Source organism: Rhipicephalus microplus, chromosome 2 (genome assembly GCF_043290135.1).
Source record: "Rhipicephalus microplus isolate Deutch F79 chromosome 2, USDA_Rmic, whole genome shotgun sequence".
NCBI classification, from domain to species: domain Eukaryota; kingdom Metazoa; phylum Arthropoda; class Arachnida; order Ixodida; family Ixodidae; genus Rhipicephalus; species Rhipicephalus microplus.
In genome coordinates, this window is record NC_134701.1 from 68683927 (window position 1) to 68702442 (window position 18516).

At 45.9% G+C, this 18516-nt stretch overlaps 1 protein-coding gene across 2 annotated transcripts in view; it reads left to right on the forward strand.

Moving 5' to 3' along the window:
- Nucleotides 1–18516, forward strand: part of LOC119169862 (uncharacterized) — a 225998-nt gene that overhangs the window by 164941 nt on the left and 42541 nt on the right. For both annotated transcript variants that reach the window (XM_075886556.1, XM_075886555.1), the window contains exon 10: nucleotides 6826–6951. In XM_075886556.1, the coding sequence (XP_075742671.1) occupies nucleotides 6826–6951 (126 nt within the window). The remainder of the gene's footprint in view (nucleotides 1–6825; nucleotides 6952–18516) is intronic.

An 18516-nucleotide genomic window follows, 5' to 3' on the forward strand; every position in this document is an offset into this window, starting at 1 on the left:
ATACAACCTAACGGCACCAAGTCTGCGAATACAGAATCCTCGTTAATTAATAAAGTAGAGAAGTGTATACTTAACGGCTCGTTTTCCGTGTTTTGGCACAATAATGATTAGATCTGACCGACAATAATGCCAAGGAATGTATAGGGGAAGTTGTTTGACCCAAATGTGAAAAAAAAACCTTCGTATATCTATATATATAAAGAGAGAGAGAGAGAGTTTATGGTTGTCTTAATGTTATTTCCAATGGTTTCCAACGATGAACGGTGAACCGTCCTTCACCAGGGTTTGTGTTAGTCACAAACCATCATGAAGACCGGTACACTGGTTGAAACCTTGGGAAATAAATGCAAGACAACCGCTAAGTTACGTCTCATCTCTTCCCAAGTACGTTTGGCCTATTGGAAAAAGTTCCTAGTATATATAAATATATATATATATATATATATATATATATATATATATATATATAGGTCGTAGGTTCGATTCCTGCTCACAGTTGGTAATTTTTTCATCCACTTTTCTTTCTTCTTATTTACATTCCATTGGTTTTAATAACTTCCCCCGTACATTCCTTGGCATTACTGTCTGTTATATCTCATATATATATATATATATATATATATATATATATATATATATATATATATATATATATGTATATATATATATATATATATATATATATATATATATATATATATATATATATATATATATATATAGTAATGAGCGAGACAGAGAACAAGAGACAACACCCGATCCTGGGCCAGCTGTTCTCATTCTGCTTCTTCCTCGCTCGCCTAGCATGCGCGTCTGTGCCAGAGGGCCAGTTTCGGTCTTCGTCGTCACACTCGGCCATGACTGCAAGCATTGTCGATGGGCCACACGACAATGTTCATGTGGGTGAGGCTAGCTGCAGCAGTTGACGTTGCTTCAGGTGGGCGGGTTTGGCTGCATCGTCGTGGTTGGCCCCGACCACGCTGGAAGTTGGTCGAAATCGGTTCCGGCGGCCGACACTGGCTATGTCGCCCTGGGCGTTGGCCATGTCATGGTGGGGACTGAGTCCTGGTTGGTCCCTTTGTTGATGATGATTCCGCGGGACGACATTTACTGTCACGTGGTAGTCTACAGCATCGGCAATGCTGCGACGTTTCAGAGAAAGTAATTTGACTCCGGTTTTCCTTTGGTCAACCTTTTCTTTTTTTGACATCTGCACGAACTAGGGGTGAAGTCCCCGTGCTGACCTGTGGCATGGCTCCTGCGCCGTGACTTCCGTAGTCCATGACTTGCGCAGCGTTGTCGCTATGGGGCTCCCGGACGCTGTAAAGTCAGCAATTTTTGAAGCCACGCTGCGTACTGGTGGAAGATCCTCGACGGAAGGTATTCCGAAAATCGGAGACTCTACCGATTCAGGCAGTGCATGCGTCGCACGCATATCCTCTTCCGTCTGGTCAGATGGGATGTTATTAGACTCAGCGGATAGACCTGTCTCCTTAGGTGGTAGAATGTCCAGTAAGATGGGGGCCGGTGCCTTTAAGTCGACCGGACGACCTGCGTTGGGGTCTCTTGCGGAGCGTTGCGCAAAGCTTGCCATCAGGGACCCCTCGGACATAGCTGCACCGCCGGGCCGGTGCTCCTCAGGAGCTCTAAATACGACAGCAGAAATGCCTGTGCAAGGCAGAGTTACACGATCGTGATTGTTCCCTACATCTTGGTCACCGAGAGATGACAGGATGGTAGGGGCTCAAATCGCATCCTCTAGGTCAGGCTTTTCCCGAGTTCCGTCCTGAGAGAAGGTCGAGTTACATGGGCAGGTGGCACAGGGAATCGCACCAAAAACAGCTATGAGCTTGACGCTCCACTCCGTCCATGACTGCTGCTTCCAACCTTCATACCGGTGCCACGCCGCTACACCTTCCCGAAGACGGTCTATGGCCACATACCATTTCTGATTCTCTGTTTAGGCCGCACGCATTGCTAGCGCGTTGACGGTTGCCACCCAGCTGTCGGCGTCGTTCCGGACCCCGTCGAAATCCGGCAGTTCGTAGGAGGACGGCGATGGTGGGGCGGCACGTGAGAATGCGGATACCACTGAGGGAACGCCGTCGAGCTGGTCTGAGAGCTGCAGGAGGGTGCCCCAAAGCTGCCTGCGTTGCTCCAATGGGCTTGCCTCAAGGTGGTGCGAGGCAGCTACATGCAACACGGCGTTAGTGGCACGCAATTCTGGCAACATTGTAGGAGCTGGCTCGGATATTGACGCTGTCAGTTCGTTAGTCTCGACGCGGAGTAGCGCGATGGTAGGACGCAGGTTCGCGGCGCTGTCGTGTGTGAAGTCCGAAGCGTTGGTGATCGCGCTCTTCGAATGAGTAGCGGTTGCAGCACTCACGCCGGTGAGGTTGACGAGCAGAGAGCCTGGACGGCGTACTCTGGCAGCTCAGCTCGTATTTTGAAAGAGTGCGGCGACGGGAATGTAGGCCTTAGGAAGCGTGAGCGGCATTCCCAAAGGACAGGAGCCGGTGCGGACCCCTGCGGCAAAACGGTGGCAGGGTGTCAATAAGGTCATGCCCTACAACCCCAGGGGAGGCCTGGACGCCGTCCACTGGTGGTTTGAAGGGTAGCTTAAGCGGCTGGTGGGACCCCATTTCCAAGGAAGCGTGAACGGCGTTCCTCGATGGAGAAGCCCGCACTGCCGACGAACCATGGAGACACGTACCGGTGGCTTACCGCACAGGGTTCACTTGTCGGCTTGCGCTGGCAGCAGAATCCATAGCCAAGGACGCGTGGATGTTGTCCTTGTGAAATGGTGCTCGTAACGTGCACTGCAGCCGCCGAGGAGGCCTTTACGCTGTCCATGAACGATGGTGGCAGTGGCGGCAGGTAAACAGCTGCCGAGGACGCTTTGACGCTGTCCTCAAGCGGCGCTTATTGCGGCTGTCCTGGATGACGAAGCCAGAACGTAAGACTTCTTCTTTGTCGACTGTGCCATTGTAATGAGCGAGACAGAGAACGAGAGACAACACCCGATCCTGGGCCAGCTGTTCTTATTCTGCTTCTTCGTCGCTCGCCTAGCATGAGCGTCTGTGGCAGAGTGCTAGTTTCGGTCTTCGTCGTCACGATATATATATATATATATATATATATATATATATATATATATATATATCCATTAAATTTCACAGCACCATATATATATATACATATATATATATATATGGTGCTGTGAAATTTAATGGATCTGGTGGAAAATGCGGTAGAAAAAGAGGTTGACAAACATGCGAAAACACAAGTTTTACTAACGTTTCGGCAGGTGGGCATACCTTCGTCAGAGTGAACCAGACGTAGGCAGGTCCACCTGCCGATACGTTAGTAAAACTTGCGTTTTTGTATGTTTGACGACCTCTTTTTGTACCGTATATATAAATATATATATATATATATATATATATATATATATATATATATATATATATATATATATATATATATATATATATATATATATATATATATATGGGATATGGCACAACGGGAGCGTTGTCAACAAGGATATACTTATTTCCCAACAGTTTTGGGAGGGGTCCTCTCTTCATCAGGGGATGAGTTATACTAATACGAACTTCCAAACTTCGTTGCTGCCGCGTCCCTCTTGCCTTGGAAGATGTTTGCAAGAGTGAGAGAGAACTAAAATAGAAAGAAAGAAAGAAAAAAGGAAAAAAAGAGAAAAAAAAAGACGAAAAGAATAAAAGGGGAAAAAAGAAAAAAAGAAATAAAAAAGAAAGTGAAAAAGAGGAAGAACCACTCTCAACACTGAGAACAAAACCAAATGTCCGTATACGTCCACATCCTGTTCCTATCCCGTGCTGGTCAGTTCTCGGCGTGTGTCGGGCCACCCAAGACTGTCGCCGCGGTGGCGGGAGGGGTCCGGAACGGCGTGCATAAGGAAAGGGTTTCCCCTTAATGAGTCGGTCGGCTCTCTTTCATCTTCGTCCACGAAGTTGAAACAGAGCCGACCGACCCATTAAGGGGAAATGAAAGAGAGCCAACCGACCCATTAAGGTCACCTTCCCTTCACATACTTCGCATAACGTTGATTCACATGTACGAAGGGACTGCCGTATTTTATATTAGAATGGTTAGGGAGCCGTACAGGAGCTATTCAGGGGATGGTGGCAAGTGTGTTTCATGTATGTGCTTATGATGAACCACTCAGTTACAGTTCGGTATTAAGAGATCTTGCTGCGAGGTCAAAATGAACGTGCTTATTATCGCGAAATATATCAGTGTATTGCACACTTCTGCGTCCAGTTTTCGGGGGGTAAATAGTCTCATTGAAAGTGACATTAGAAAAAAAACTTTTAACTGTGTAAGATAAAAATATTATATCTGTTGTGCTTGTGCTGATCACAGCAGTATTAGTCTTTAAAGCTTTAAAATGAAAATGACATTTCTGGGGCTATGATTTCGTTAGATAGAATGAAGTGAATTTGATGAGTAATGACATCACGCAATTGTACAAACAAAATTACACGGTTTTTTCTGCATTGTGCATTTGGACAAGCTTTGAGCAGCATTTGCAAAAATAAAAATGTATGTATATAGAAGTGGAAAGAAAGGAACAGGAGAGTTGGCGTTATGGCGAATTTAAAACCAACACCCACAATTTTACAACCGATAAAAAAGATTTCGGGCAGCCTTTCAGTTGACATGTCAGAATCTGAGGCTCGAGCCGGCCATGTCAGTCTAAATAATGGCAAAGTGAATAATTTTTATAAGTTCAGATGGCGCTAACTTTATTTGAAGCAGTATTTGTATAGGATAATCTGACGCAGTGATTGCTGAAATTCAGCTACCACATTACTGCCGACAGCAGTCAACGCATTAAAATGTTGCCGATCATAAAAGATTAAAATCACCATACATGCATGGTTCTCGTTGCTTCTTTTAGTGCACGTTTGTCGGTGCGTGCGGGTTAATTTTATTTCGACAGAAACAAGGTCTCATTTTCGCTTTTTGTACCAATTGCGTAAGCTTTTATATTTGAAGAAATTTTGCAGCATATTCAAGAAAGTTGAGGTAGTTGATATGAATGCACTGTGGAACATCGCACAGGGCATACAATCTCAAGCAAGCGTGACAACACAGCGAGGTTATACTATACAAAGTAAAGAGACGCAGATGTTGTGTCGCCTAACTTTGCTGTGCGGCTGCTTATTTTCGCACCATTACACAATGCTAACAATGCATCCTCTTTGCTGCTTAAGCCTAATGATATTTAGTGCAGCGAATACCGGAAAAAGAAGAAATACAGCCTTAGAAATAAAGATTGCGAACTGGAAGCCTGCTTCAAGTACACAGGCTGCCCTTTTTGCAAAGTGTGGTTTTATACTTCGTGGTGCGTAAATATCAGCGAAGGTTACAATATATAGAGAAAAGAACATGTCAAAATAACAGCTTGAGGGATCCGACGCCGACGCACTGTTAGCAAATTAAAGCAACACGAGGGACGAGGGTGCAAGTCATGTGAACCGACAGGACCAATGATGTGTGTTTATGTTTGTTGCATTCTCCTCCTTCGTCTGGCTTGACTTACATAAACTGAAGGTGTCTTTGCTTAAGACTATATGATATGCATTTCTTTCTAATAGGTTAGCTACGTTTCTTGAAAAAGAGTTTATGTACAGACGACAAACTTTACTTTAGAGCGAAGACTCAGTACGACTTGGAGAGTGGAAACGTGGTGGTGTGTGAATGCGCAAACATTACAGTTAAGAAGCTATGCTTGCATGAGGCATGTTAGCACCTGCACTACAGGTTTTCAGAATTTCTCACAACGCACACCCAGCGATAATGTTAATAGAATCATCACTTCCTACCTGTAATATTTTGTAGGTGTTTCCAATATCCTACCCATAATTGCAATTAACGTAAAGTAAAACATGCATCCCAATAAATGTGGTGGTAGGTAAATGCACACTAAACCAGACGACACTTCAATAGATATAGGCCGTAACAAAATGTAGGGCTCACGATTCAGCTTCGCTGGTTAGCCAACTTAACAGAATATTTCTGCGAGGACCTTTTGCCTGTTCACATTTGTATTCTGATTATACCCAATTAGCCACGTTTCTATTTTGTGTCAGAATAAATAAAGACGCCAAGTAATCATCGCCAAGACTCACTTGATTACTTGTGACCAAGTCAGGAAGAGGAACCCTCTACTAGTATGCATGAATGAGGCGGGCTGGTGTTTATACTACCATGAAATGGCGCCAAATGATAAAGCACAGGAAGCCAGGTCAGAGACGCGGCTTCCTAACCGTTTTTAATAAATTGTGAATATTGTAACTATTTGCTTTGAAAAAAAAATGTCCCTTAGAGAATAGCCAGGAGATGAGAATTTGAGTTTATTTTGTGATTAAGTATTTACCAGAGAAACCATTTTTTGTCTATTTCCTTCCACGCCTTCGTTTCGAAGAGGGCCACTCACTATTTAGTGTAGACTGCTCCCCAAACGAAATGATTGCTCGATGAACATTCACGGTGTACCTTATCCCCAATTTACTTGTCAGTCCTCTCTTCCTCCATTATTGGGACCGGGTTTATTTTTCATTGCCCGTAATAACGATTGAGGATAATGTTTAGTTGCTCCAGCATGCGCAGTTTGTGGAAATCGCGTAGTCTTAGAAATAGCATAGTCATTACTAGTTACCCGATCACTTCATAACACCATACGACCTCTCTGCCTTCTAATAAATTCTCACTCACTCACACTTCATACCACTTATTCCCCTTTCTATGTGCATTAAAGTTGTTCTCACCTCACAGGCTTGTGAAGACCCGAACTACAACGAAACATTCAGCTACGACAGCACCTTCAATTCTTTGTTTGCGTATGCCAAGTCAGACTTTTTGTTGTTTACGTACGACAGCGCCGACTCCTTTCTCAACAAGGTGAGAAACCTCGCTGCGAAATTTGTGTAAGTAAGACATTTGCTAATGGCGTTTGTTAAAGTATTGCTTGTATTTCACCGAGTTGAAAATAGTGAGAGTTCATGCCTTTTTTTGGTATTTTTTTCACAAAGACGCCACCATTTAGGTGCACTTGGGTCTGTGCCTTCAAACTCAATAACGACGTAAATACATTCACATATACACGTGTACAATGCTTACTTGTAAATGTCATGAAAAACGACACTTTGATGCAAGTTTTGTCAACAACCAAGACAAAAAAAGGGACAGATACAGGTAATGAGAAGAACTTGCATTCTCTTATAAACTCCTTTTCTAACTGTCAAAACCTTGTCTAACCCCGAAATCATTATTTGAAATTCGTCCCCCGAATCACTAAGAAATGCATTTCATTGGCGAAGCGCAAGTTACTCTCCATCGAGTCTCATACCTCACTCTTCCCACTCCATGCCTTTTCAAACCTCCTGTGAAGACGTGGTAAATACCATTGGCCAGAAAGTATCCCTTTGTCTTACACCCTTCTTTATTGGTATTTTGTCACGTTCTTTATGAAGCACTATGGTGGCAGCTGATCCTCTGTTGATTTCGTTCTGGATGTTTATACATGTTTTATCAACGCGCTGATTTCGCACGGTCTTTAACGTGCACCTATATCTAGGCACACGGGCATCAAACGTTTTTGCCTCCATTTAAAATACTGCCGCCGCAGGCGGGATTTGATTCCGCGACCGGCGTGATAGCAGCTGCGCGCCTTGGCCTCTAGAGCACCGCGGCGGGGTGCGAAAATAGAGAAGAAAATAAGAAAGAGTCACGGAAAGAAACAGAAAAGAAAAAAAAAACAAGGCTGCCAAGCTTCGCACTGCCTTTGTACTTGGCAGTGCTAGAGCGAAGCTGCGTTAGAACTTTTTTGTTTCTGTGTGATATAATTTTCATTTTGATGCAAGCCTGATATAGTTTAGCAACCGCCGATACTGCATAACGGTCGTTTAAAAGCATCAAAGAGCATTTATTTGAAATATTAGGAAAATACCAACAACAAAACTGCTGAATTGAGAAAAAGGTCTGAATACATTTTACGCGGGTGCTATTTTGTTACTATATTAAAGAGCACATTCAGTGTCGCAAAGTCCAATGCACTGAATGTGGGCAATTCGAAAAATCTGTCGTGAAAATTATTACATTGCATTGAAGTAAATTTTAACAGCGAAGGTATTCAGGCAGCTTCAATATATGTGTGTCATATGAGCATTCACACACGAATCGCAACTGGCACGCTAATAATGAAGTAGGCAACAGTTATTGCTACAAAAAGGAATAGGTAAAGAATTGATGGCAGCGAGAAGTTATTGACATATACGGCTAAATGCCATCGAAGTTCAATAAATCACAATACTCACCACTGGTTCATTAAAAAGAAAAAGAATAAAAGCAAAAGTTAGCCCGAACCTATTTTCAGAAGTGGGTTGGGCCAAGTATTTCAGGGACAACGTCATCACTAGCGACCAGCAATAGCGCCCAAGAGGGCAGCCCACGCTACCGAGAAGGCAAGCTGTGATCCCTGAACAACAATGACAGTGCCATCGGAATCCCAAGTATGTATCTAAGAGGACTGCCTTAGAACAGGCAGTGGCTGCAAAATAACAAGGTTATGGATCTTGACCGTGTTTTGTCTACTCTCACGGCTGTGCGGTGCTCTGAGGAGCCTAGACAAGACATGCTTGTTCTACGGGAGCTATTCTCTGATGATACAAAGCTTGAAGTAATGCACCATTGGACGTAGTTTCTGCTTTGAACGACGTCCAGGAACATATTAGTTCGCCACGGATTCATTACATGAACATATATGTTACTGACACAGAGCAGGGCACAGCACGGTTTGCCAGGACAAGTCCTAAATATACCAAGTGGCATTCAGGATACGCTGGAGCAGATACCGGAAACTGCGCCTGGTGATGCTGTCAATTAGGTTCACCTTATGAGATGACTCCTCACCAAGTCATGTCAAAAGTATGGTCTTGTCTGCAAGATGGAGGTATATGCCTGGTATTGCCTTCCAATGGTCTTGAAGCAACCCAGAAACAACTCTCTTCACATATTTAAGGGATACAAACAACTTCAAAATAACGAAAAAGATATTAAAAATCTTCATGTTTTGCTATTTTACGGCTAAGTGCATAGTGCAACTTTCGACAATTATTTAGAAGCAATGCTTTTGCCACTTCTTAGGTTAACTTTCTTTTTCGCGCACGGCCAAAGCTACATAAAAGGAAGCGTATGACTTCTCTCTCATACGTTAGGGGCGGCAACAAGCTTCATCTGAAGGCTATGGGAGATGTAATTGCCGCGTTTTTTCTTTTCTGAAAAAAAAAACATTTAGGTGCTTCAATGTAAGTTTACCAAAACCTGACATCATTCATGCGGAAGAAACTATAAAGGAATTGAGCTATATAACCAAGTGGTTCATTTCACTGAAAAGTGAAAGAATGTACAGTGGCTCCCATTTAACTTGAATTTCCTGGTGCGTCTGTGTGTTTCCCGCTTTTTATCATGGCGCAGTATGACACGACATATCGACAAATCGCGCAATTAGAATAACCAGTACGAAAGTTGAAGCAACGCAGCGAGGTCCACAGCCAGGTGGTTCCGAGCAATTAAACATGTCGTCTGCAACAATCTGGCAGCCGTATTAGTACACCTGACGTCGAACATGTGGAGTTGAAGATTTGTTTCATGGTGCGTCGCCAGCGACAATACCACAGTTTACCAATTTACTTTTCCCTGCTTTGGTGACTTCCATTCCTTAAACAAAAATGACTCTACTTACTTACACCCGGACGCAAAAACTGAAATGAATAGGAGTCTGACGGTGTTGTTTTTGAAGTATGTAACTGCTGGAAGCTCACGATACTCTTTCGTAGCAGAATTTTTGGTGTCCAAATGTATGAGTGCTCATTAGGGGTTAATAAATTTATGTAATGACTTAAAAGGTGGCAGCGTGTGAGGTGCCACAATATTTAAATGTGCACTATTCTTATACACTACATCGTAGATACACTGGCATGCATGTCAGCGCTTTTTTGTTATTTGTTTGAAACTGACCAGTAGTTTGTGTTTCGCCGTTTGTTTGTCTTCCAGCCCGTCAGATTTACACTATATGTTAGTCTAGCTATGTACTGCAGGAAAGTGCCTGATGTATTTTGTGGCATTTTAAAGCGTGTTATGCAGATTATGCTTATGGTAATACCAAATACGCATTTGCTGTGGCTTTTCTCTTTGGAAGTATTAATCAATTTGGGGCTCTAGGTAACAGAATCTAAGTGATAAAAAGACACCGCGTTGTGGTGAGCTGGGGCAATTTTGTCTATCTGGAGAACTGATAATAAATTGTACAGGGTCCTCCAGCATTCATACTGTAGCTGGGAACGAACGTGTCACCGTGGCACCGAGTCCTTCAGTAAATGTTGCACTATGGCGGACGTAGACTTTGTTTTTGATAAGTGAGAAAAACACTGACAGGCCTTTCTTCCATAGTATACGCCGTCTGGCGCTGGTGCAATTTTTCAGATACGTTGATGAAATCCAAGAAAAATTAAAAAAATGAAATGGCTGAAATGGGTTGTCTAGGGTGATACAGTGCACGTTAGGTGTTTTAAGCGTTAAAATTAGAGCCATAAAACTAAAATAAATTAGTACAAGCAGCTGTTTCATATGAAAAAAACAGCAGGTTGTCAGGTTTATGGTATTTGTTATGAGAAATTGGGAGCGCGAGAAACCGGACGAAGTAATATGCTAACAATGAGCGCAGACTGACGCTTGAGTGTAATCGTAGCAGAGATATATATCACAAAAGACGAGACAAAAGAGATTACAAAGGGAAGGGTCAACAGCAGGTGTAGTGAAGACACGGAATCTCACAATCTGAAAGGAATACGGAGAGTTATTTGACATAAATAAAAGTGTTATTCTGCATAAAATATACCTCGCTTATCTCCCTTACCAATAATTGGTAAAAGACGAAAGTGAAAAGTGTCTTCACGGAGGTAGTTGAGCGTTTATTGTGCATCGCGTCGCTGCAAATGGGTGAAAGAATGAATGCTAGAGCAACAAATTGCAATGTCAAGTAAAGAAAACTTGCGTGCAACCCCTCAAGCAAAAAGAATGTACATAATGAGCACACACAAAACGAGTGCGCACTAACAACTGTCACTGCTCGACACTGTTGGGACTCCGGGTCCTGCCGGTCTCGTTTTCGGTAGCTGGCCCCGTCGCAGGATCCATCGTCCAACGATTCAGCGAGAAAGAAGCGCCCAAACAAATGACAGAGATTTATTTACATGCGCAGAAGTGATCAACTGATCCAAAGAGAGAAGAGTGAGAGTGGTACAAAACGTCTTCGGCATTTTATAGCGCCGCGTTGTTGACACTGGGCACCTTGTCCGCATCGTCAGCCAATACGGTGTCCCCGGCACCTCGGCCACGAGGGAGGGGGAAACACCTCTCACAACACATGGAGTGGCACAACCTAACACGATGTCCATATATGGTCACGGCGCCCTAAAATGTTACCAAACATGGTCCCGAACGCACAGCAGATTCCGGAGTTCTCCCGGCGAGAGGAGGAGCCTGAATGGGTAGGTGGGGGTGGACGACCCCGTCGGTCACGAACCGGTTCTCCCCCAAACTCTTCTTGCTTGGTTCCCCAGGGCCGGTCGTAACAGTCTCTCGCGCGGGGGGGGGGGGGGGGGTGAAGATCTCGATGGGCTGAGGTTTGCAGCCACTGTCGGGAGAGATCAGCGCCGGCAGTCGGTTAGGTGACGACCATCTTTGATGAAGTAGAGGGCAACACCTGCTTCATTGTGGGCTCAACAGACATCACATACGCACATGAAAACACAACTACTCAGCCGGTGAGCGCCGGACAATTCCGCCAAACTCCACCAGGCAATTTTCTCCTCTAACTGATATTAAAGGAAATACACAATTTATTCAAAATGTTACTCACACTTTGAGGTGACACAAAACAACAACACTGGAAGCACACCGAACCCGAAACCCTGGATAGCCGTGTCTTCAACGTTTTCAGACAAGTACACCTAAAAGAGTAAAAAAAACAATCACTAGCTCTTGTCTAGGTCAGGAAAAAAAAATGCCAGAGTTCTCGAGACATCCTCTCGCGTCAGGGCATCGACTTAAGCCATCAGCGTTGCCATGGAGTACACCCTTTTTGTAGCGTATTTCAAACGTATACTGTTGCAAAACGAGGCTCGAACGCAGCAGGCGGCCGTCCTTAGAGGACATGGTCTGTAGCCAGGTGAGAGGACAATGGTCCACTTTCACAATGAACTTGCTTCCGGCAATATAACAAGCCAGTTTCTGGACTGCCCAAACCAAGCACGCACATTCCTTTTCGCTAGCGCTGTAAACCTGCTCGCGAAGGGTGAGTTTCCGGCTAATATAGAGGACGGGATGCTCTTCATCCCCCTCATCCCTTTGACTAAGAACTGCCCCCATGCCTCTATCACTAGCGTCGCATTGGACTATGAAAGGCCTCGAGTAGTCCGGTGAACTAAGCAAAGGTTGGCTCGACAAGGCCGCTTTCAAAACGCGGAAAGCCTTTTCTTTCTCCTCATCCCAGTCGACCACTTGGGGCTCGGTCTTGCGCAACGCGTCAGTAAGAGTGATGGCAATGTCGGAATATCTAGGGATGTACTTACGATAGTAACCAGCTATTCCAAGAAAAGCCCGAATATCGGTTTTCGTTCGGGGCTGGGGAAAGTCTCGGATAGCTGCCACTTTCATTTCAGAGGGACGGCGATGCCCTCGACCGATAACATGCCCGAGATAGAGTACCTCTGCTTGTGCTATCTGACACTTGGGCGCCTTTACCGTTAAACCTGCTTCGCGTAGGCGTGTCAGTACTGCTCTCAAATGCGACAAGTGTTCTGGCCAGGACGAGGAAAACACGGCAACGTCGTCCAAGTAAGGCAATGCGAAGTCCTCTTGACCCCGCGAAACCTTATTCATTAAGTTTAAAAAACAGTAAGGCGCGTTCTTTAGGCCGAAACTCAACACTTTAGGTCGGAATGTCCCCAATGGTGAAATAAATGCAGCATACCGGCTCGCCCTCTCGGTGAGCGGCACCTGCCGGTAACCTCTCACTAGGTCTAGCGTTGAGATAAATTGCGCGCTGCTTACCCTTTCGACGCGTTCCTCAATGTGGGGAATCGGGTATGTCTGATCCTTGGTGATGAGGTTCAACTTACGATAGTCTACGCAAGGACGCGGATCTTTGCCGGGTACCTCCACAGGAATTAACGGGGAAGTGTAATCACTTTCACACGGCTCAATCACGCCCAATTCCAGCATCCTGTTAGCCTCTGCTTTTATTAGCTCAAGCCGGCGAGGTGACACCCGATACGTCTTAGATCTTACCGGTTCTGACGAGGTAAGCTCTATGTCATGAGTGAGGACGGATGTCCGGCCTGGCTCGCTTACAAATCTGTCCTGAAACTCGGTCAAAAGACCACGCAATTCCTGCTTCTGCTTCATTGTCAGCTGTGACTTTGATACTAAATCTTCAACTCTTTTCTCGATCAAGACTTCGTCCGATTCGGGAGCTAATTAAGGAATTTCTGCCGGAACCTCTTCCGGAACATTTAAAGTCATGTTCACGATGGCTTCCTCTCTTTATAGGGTTTGAGTAAGTTGCTATGATACACCTGGTGTACCTTACGACTTCCTGGTAATTTTACCACATAGTTGGTGTCAGACAATTTTCGAGTAATCTCGGCCGGGCCGACCCATTGCACTTCAAGCTTATTCTTTTGGGAGGGCCTCAACAACATGACCCTGTCTCCTACAGCAAAGTGTCGTGCATTAGCTGTCCCATCGTAGTAAAGCTTAGCCTTCTGCTGTGCTTTGGTCATCGCACTCTCGGTCAGTTCTTGGGCTTTTGTTAGACGATCCAATAAGGTGAGGACATATTACACTACTACTGGATCATCACCCTGACCTTCCCACGACTCTCTCAGCATACGAAGAGGAGACCGCAGTCTGCGGCCGTAAACAAGTTCCGCTGGCGTAAACCCTGTTGTCTCATTTGGTGCAGTTCTTAGTGCAAACATCGTTGCAGGTAAGCACATTTCCCAGTAAGTGTTTCGTTCAAAACACAAGGCTCTTAACACTCGCTTCATCACGGAGTGAAGCTTCTCTATCGAGTTCGACTGCGGATGGTAGACTGAACTATGCAATAATTTCACGCCACACCGCTCTAGAAAGGTTGTCGTTAAGGCACTCGTGAAAATGGTGCCCTGGTCTGATTGTATCTCGGCAGAAAAGCCTACCTGGGCAAACACGGACAGAAGTGCGTTCACTACTTCCACGGAACTTAGCTCTTTTAGCGGGACCGCCTCTGTAAATTTAGTAGCTGGGCAGATTAAGGTCAGGATGTGACGGTAGCCTGAAGTTGTCTTGGGCAAAGGACCTACTGTGTCAATTACCAACCGACGAAAGGGCTCCGTGATTACGGGTACCAGCTTCATTGGAAATTTCTCCTTATCTCCCGGCTTACCCGCTCGCTGACACACATCGCAAGATTTTACAAACCTCTCTACATCTTTAAAGCATCCAGGCCAGTAGTATTCCTGTAAAAGACGATTTTTCGTCTTCTTTATGCCTAAGTGGCCTGACCATGATTCTCCATGCACCAAACTAAGCAAATCCTGACGATACGCCTGAAGTACGACTACCTGGTCAAACTCTACTCCTCGCCTATCTAGATATTTTCGATAGAGTATGCCGCTCCTCTCTTGGAATCTCACACTTCGTTTGGCGATTCCCTCTTTCGAACTGTCCTGGAATCGCTTAAGCGTCGGGTCCCCGCTCACTTGCAGCAGCCGACTGAAATTATCCGAAGTTGGCATGACACACAACTCTTTTGTATTTCCTAGTACCTGGAATGTGTCACCCTCTGTGCTATCCTCTGTACTACCAGGAATCGGCTTGGGAGCAACGGCATTTTCTATTTGCTCGGTCAACGAGGCGTAATTGACCCCTTCCAATTCGGGAGGAGGTTCAACGTCGCCTTTAGGAATGGTTGCCTCCGCGACTACGGCTTCTGCAGCCTGTTCTCGCACAAGTCGATTTGTTACCGTGGTGTCCAACTCGCAACCAGGCCCGTTGTCGATTTGAGGCTTGTTTGCCTCAGTGAATGTTGCTCTCGCAGCCAGCGCACGTGCCTTCGATCTAGTCAGTGCCTGCATTATGCCTTCTCCCAACGTTAGACCTTCCTCCTTCAGCATTTGATCTGACTTATTTGAAAATAAGTAAGGATACTGAGGGGGTAGATATGGCGATACCGCGGCTTCCGTTTCCAACGTACCAAATGCGCCTTTAAGGACAACTTTAGCTACGGGGAGGCACTGACTGTTTGCTTCTACGGCTTGTCTAATCCAGGCACAGTCTCCTGAATACTGTCCGGACTGAACAAAAGACGGTTGAACTACGTCCATAGTGGCTGCGGAGTCTCTAAGAACCTGTCACTGCTTGCCGTTCACGGTAAGGTCGTACATATAGGGCTCTAACAACTTCATGTTCTCGTCGGCTTCATTTATAGATAAAAATGCCACCTTTTCTTTCGGGCAGTGTTTCGCGAAGTGCCTTGTTTCGTGGCAATTGAAACAAGCAGCCGGTTTTCTCGCCTCAAATTTCCTTTTGCTTGCCTCTGCCGACGCCCCATGGTTAGATGAATTGTTTTCCTCACCCTTTTGTGCGAGACTTGTCGGTTGCTTTCTAAACGGCGCCTTATTGGGTAGTAGGAATTTTTCCGTTTTAGGCTCCCTGTTTGCCCCGAGGGCGCGGCGCGTAACGAATTCTTCAGCGAGCTCGGTGGCTTTCGTTACGGTGTTCACGTCTGGTCTATCCTGCACCCAGAACCTCACCTTTTCTGGTAACCTTTGATAGAATTGTTCCAGACCGATACACTCGAGCACCTTGTCATGATTCCCATACGCCTTTGCCTCTTTGAGCCACTCCCCCATGTTGGTCATTAACTTGTAAGCAAACTCCGGGTATGAACCATTGTTCTCTTTTACGGCATTGCGAAATTTTTGTCTGAAACCTTCTGCTGACAACCTGTATTTCTTGAGAAGGCTCGACTTTACCTCACTGTACTCATCAGCCTCCTCTTTCGTGAGGCGCGCGATTACTTCTGAGGCCTCCCCTGGAAGTAGGGACAACAAGCGTTGAGGCCACGTATCCTGGCTGAAACCTTGCCTTTCACAAGCTCTCTCAAAGTTGACGAGAAACAGCCCAATGTCCTCCCCTAGCTTGTACGATCTCAATAGGTCCGTCATTTTGAACCTGACCCGCTCTGCGGTACCGGATGCCTCGCTGCCTCCTGCTCTACTATTATGACTAATCTCTAGCTCGAGGTGCTTCATTTCAAGCTCGTGCTTTCGCATCTTATCTGCCTAGTCTTCTGCCGCTTTCCTTTCGGCCTCGGCTGCGGCCGCCTTTCTGTCGGCCTCGTCCGCGGCCGCCTTTCTTTCGGCCTCGGCCGCGGCCGCCTTTCTTTCGGCCTCTGCCGCTTGCCTCTCCTGAATCTCCTCGACACATTCTGACAGCTCGTCATCCTCCGCCCCCAATGCGAGAATCGCCTTATCAGCTCTGGCTTTCTTTGAGAGTCTGACACCTCCAGATTCAACTCCCTTGCAAGTAGCAACAACATGGACTTTCGCAGGGATTTCAGATTCATGCCTGCTTCCAGTACCGCTGTCTCTGTTCCACAAAGATTCCTCTCCTGCAACTAATTAACCTTGACGGCAACGACAGCTCTAGATACCTGCCTTGCCTCAAGTTTTCCGTTAACTTAGTCTACAAATAAAGCTTCAAAAAGCTCTTACACGGAATCCTGCCCGGTCACTGTTAACCTTGACGCCACTGACAGAAAGAGCATAACCAAGCTATCACACAATTTCTGCCTGACGTAAGTTACCTGTTAACCCAATGACCAAGACAGCCCCTCTCTACCAGCTTTTACTTAACACATAGAGTAAATGCCTGGTAAAATTTAACAGAGAAAGCCGGCACTCACCCAGCTCGGAGTCATGTCTCCGGCGTCGTGCCTCTCAGAAGTGCCGTTCGATTCCCTTTGGAAGTCGATGAGCTCGTGTCTTCCTTCTCCTGTCCTCCCGTTGTTGAACTTCGGGCTCACTCCGTCCAGTGGTCGCTTTCGGGGTTATCGGCATCCAACCGCTGCCACCAGTTGTTGGGACTCCGGGTCCTGCCGGTCTCGTTTTCGGTAGCTGGCCCCGTCGCAGGATCCATCGTCCAACGATTCAGTGAGAAAGAAGCGCCCGAACAAACGACAGAGATTTATTTACATGCGGAGAAGTGATCAACTGATCCAAAGAGAGAAGAGTGAGAGTGGTACAAAACGTCTTCGGCATTTTATAGCGCCGCGTTGTTGACACTGGGCGCCTTGTCCGCATCGTCAGCCAATACGGTGTCCCCGGCACCTCGGCCACGAGGGAGGGGGAAACGCCTCTCACAGCACATGGAGTGGCACAACCTAACACGATGTCCATATATGGTCACGGCGCCCTAAAATGTTACCAAACATGGTCACGAACGCACAGCAGATTCCGGAGTTCTCCCGGCGAGAGGAGGAGCCTGAATGGGGAGGTGGGGGTGGACGACCCCGTCGTTAAAGAAGCGGTTCTCCCCCAAACTCTTCTTGCTTGGTTCCCCAGGGCCGGTCGTAACAACACCTAAAGACCTACTCTGGTGACCTTTCGAGGTAAATGGGTATCGATGGAATAAAGTGGGTACGTTCATTTGCCCGTTTGCGCCACTCATGTAAACTGCAAGCTTGAGAGTTTCGCAGGTTTCTTTTTCAAATGAATCTTATAACTGGCTTCGAAACGCTCACCTCACTTACCAAAGTCAATGCAACATTGTGCATGTTACGTTGAGTTTTGCCTGGCGGAAGCGATGGAGCTGGTTTGCCACTGCAGCGTCTGCTTGTCTGCTATGAATTGTGTGAATTTGGTCAGCGCTTCATTTGCAGAGCGTGCGATTCTGTTTTTCGTGCTGGTACGTGTGCGATGAATGGCAGGTGATGTTGGGTCGTGAACCACATATGATTCGCCATATATTCACTCTAACAGCGTAAAAATCTTAGCCGATTGCGGCGGATGGCGTCGACAGGTAGTGCCATCTGGTGGTCGTTATGCGCAATAAGGCCAGTAATGTCTACGTCACGCGTAGAAGCGCACTCGGTTGGATTTCGGTTAACGTATTACAGCTTTTTGGAAATCAAAAATTATTTTCAAATTTGTTGATCATTTCAGCTGTTGGGTGCATGACCAGACTGTCTCGGGAACACAAAAGCACCATTTTCCTGACATGGTAAAAAACTCGCCGGAGTTCGCCTGCTAAGCGCGCTCTTCAAACAGAAAAATTTTCGCAAAAAACAAACGCACAACTATAAACAAGACAAGTGCGAACAAGGGTCACAACTATTCTTTTTTTTTCGTGCATGAGTAG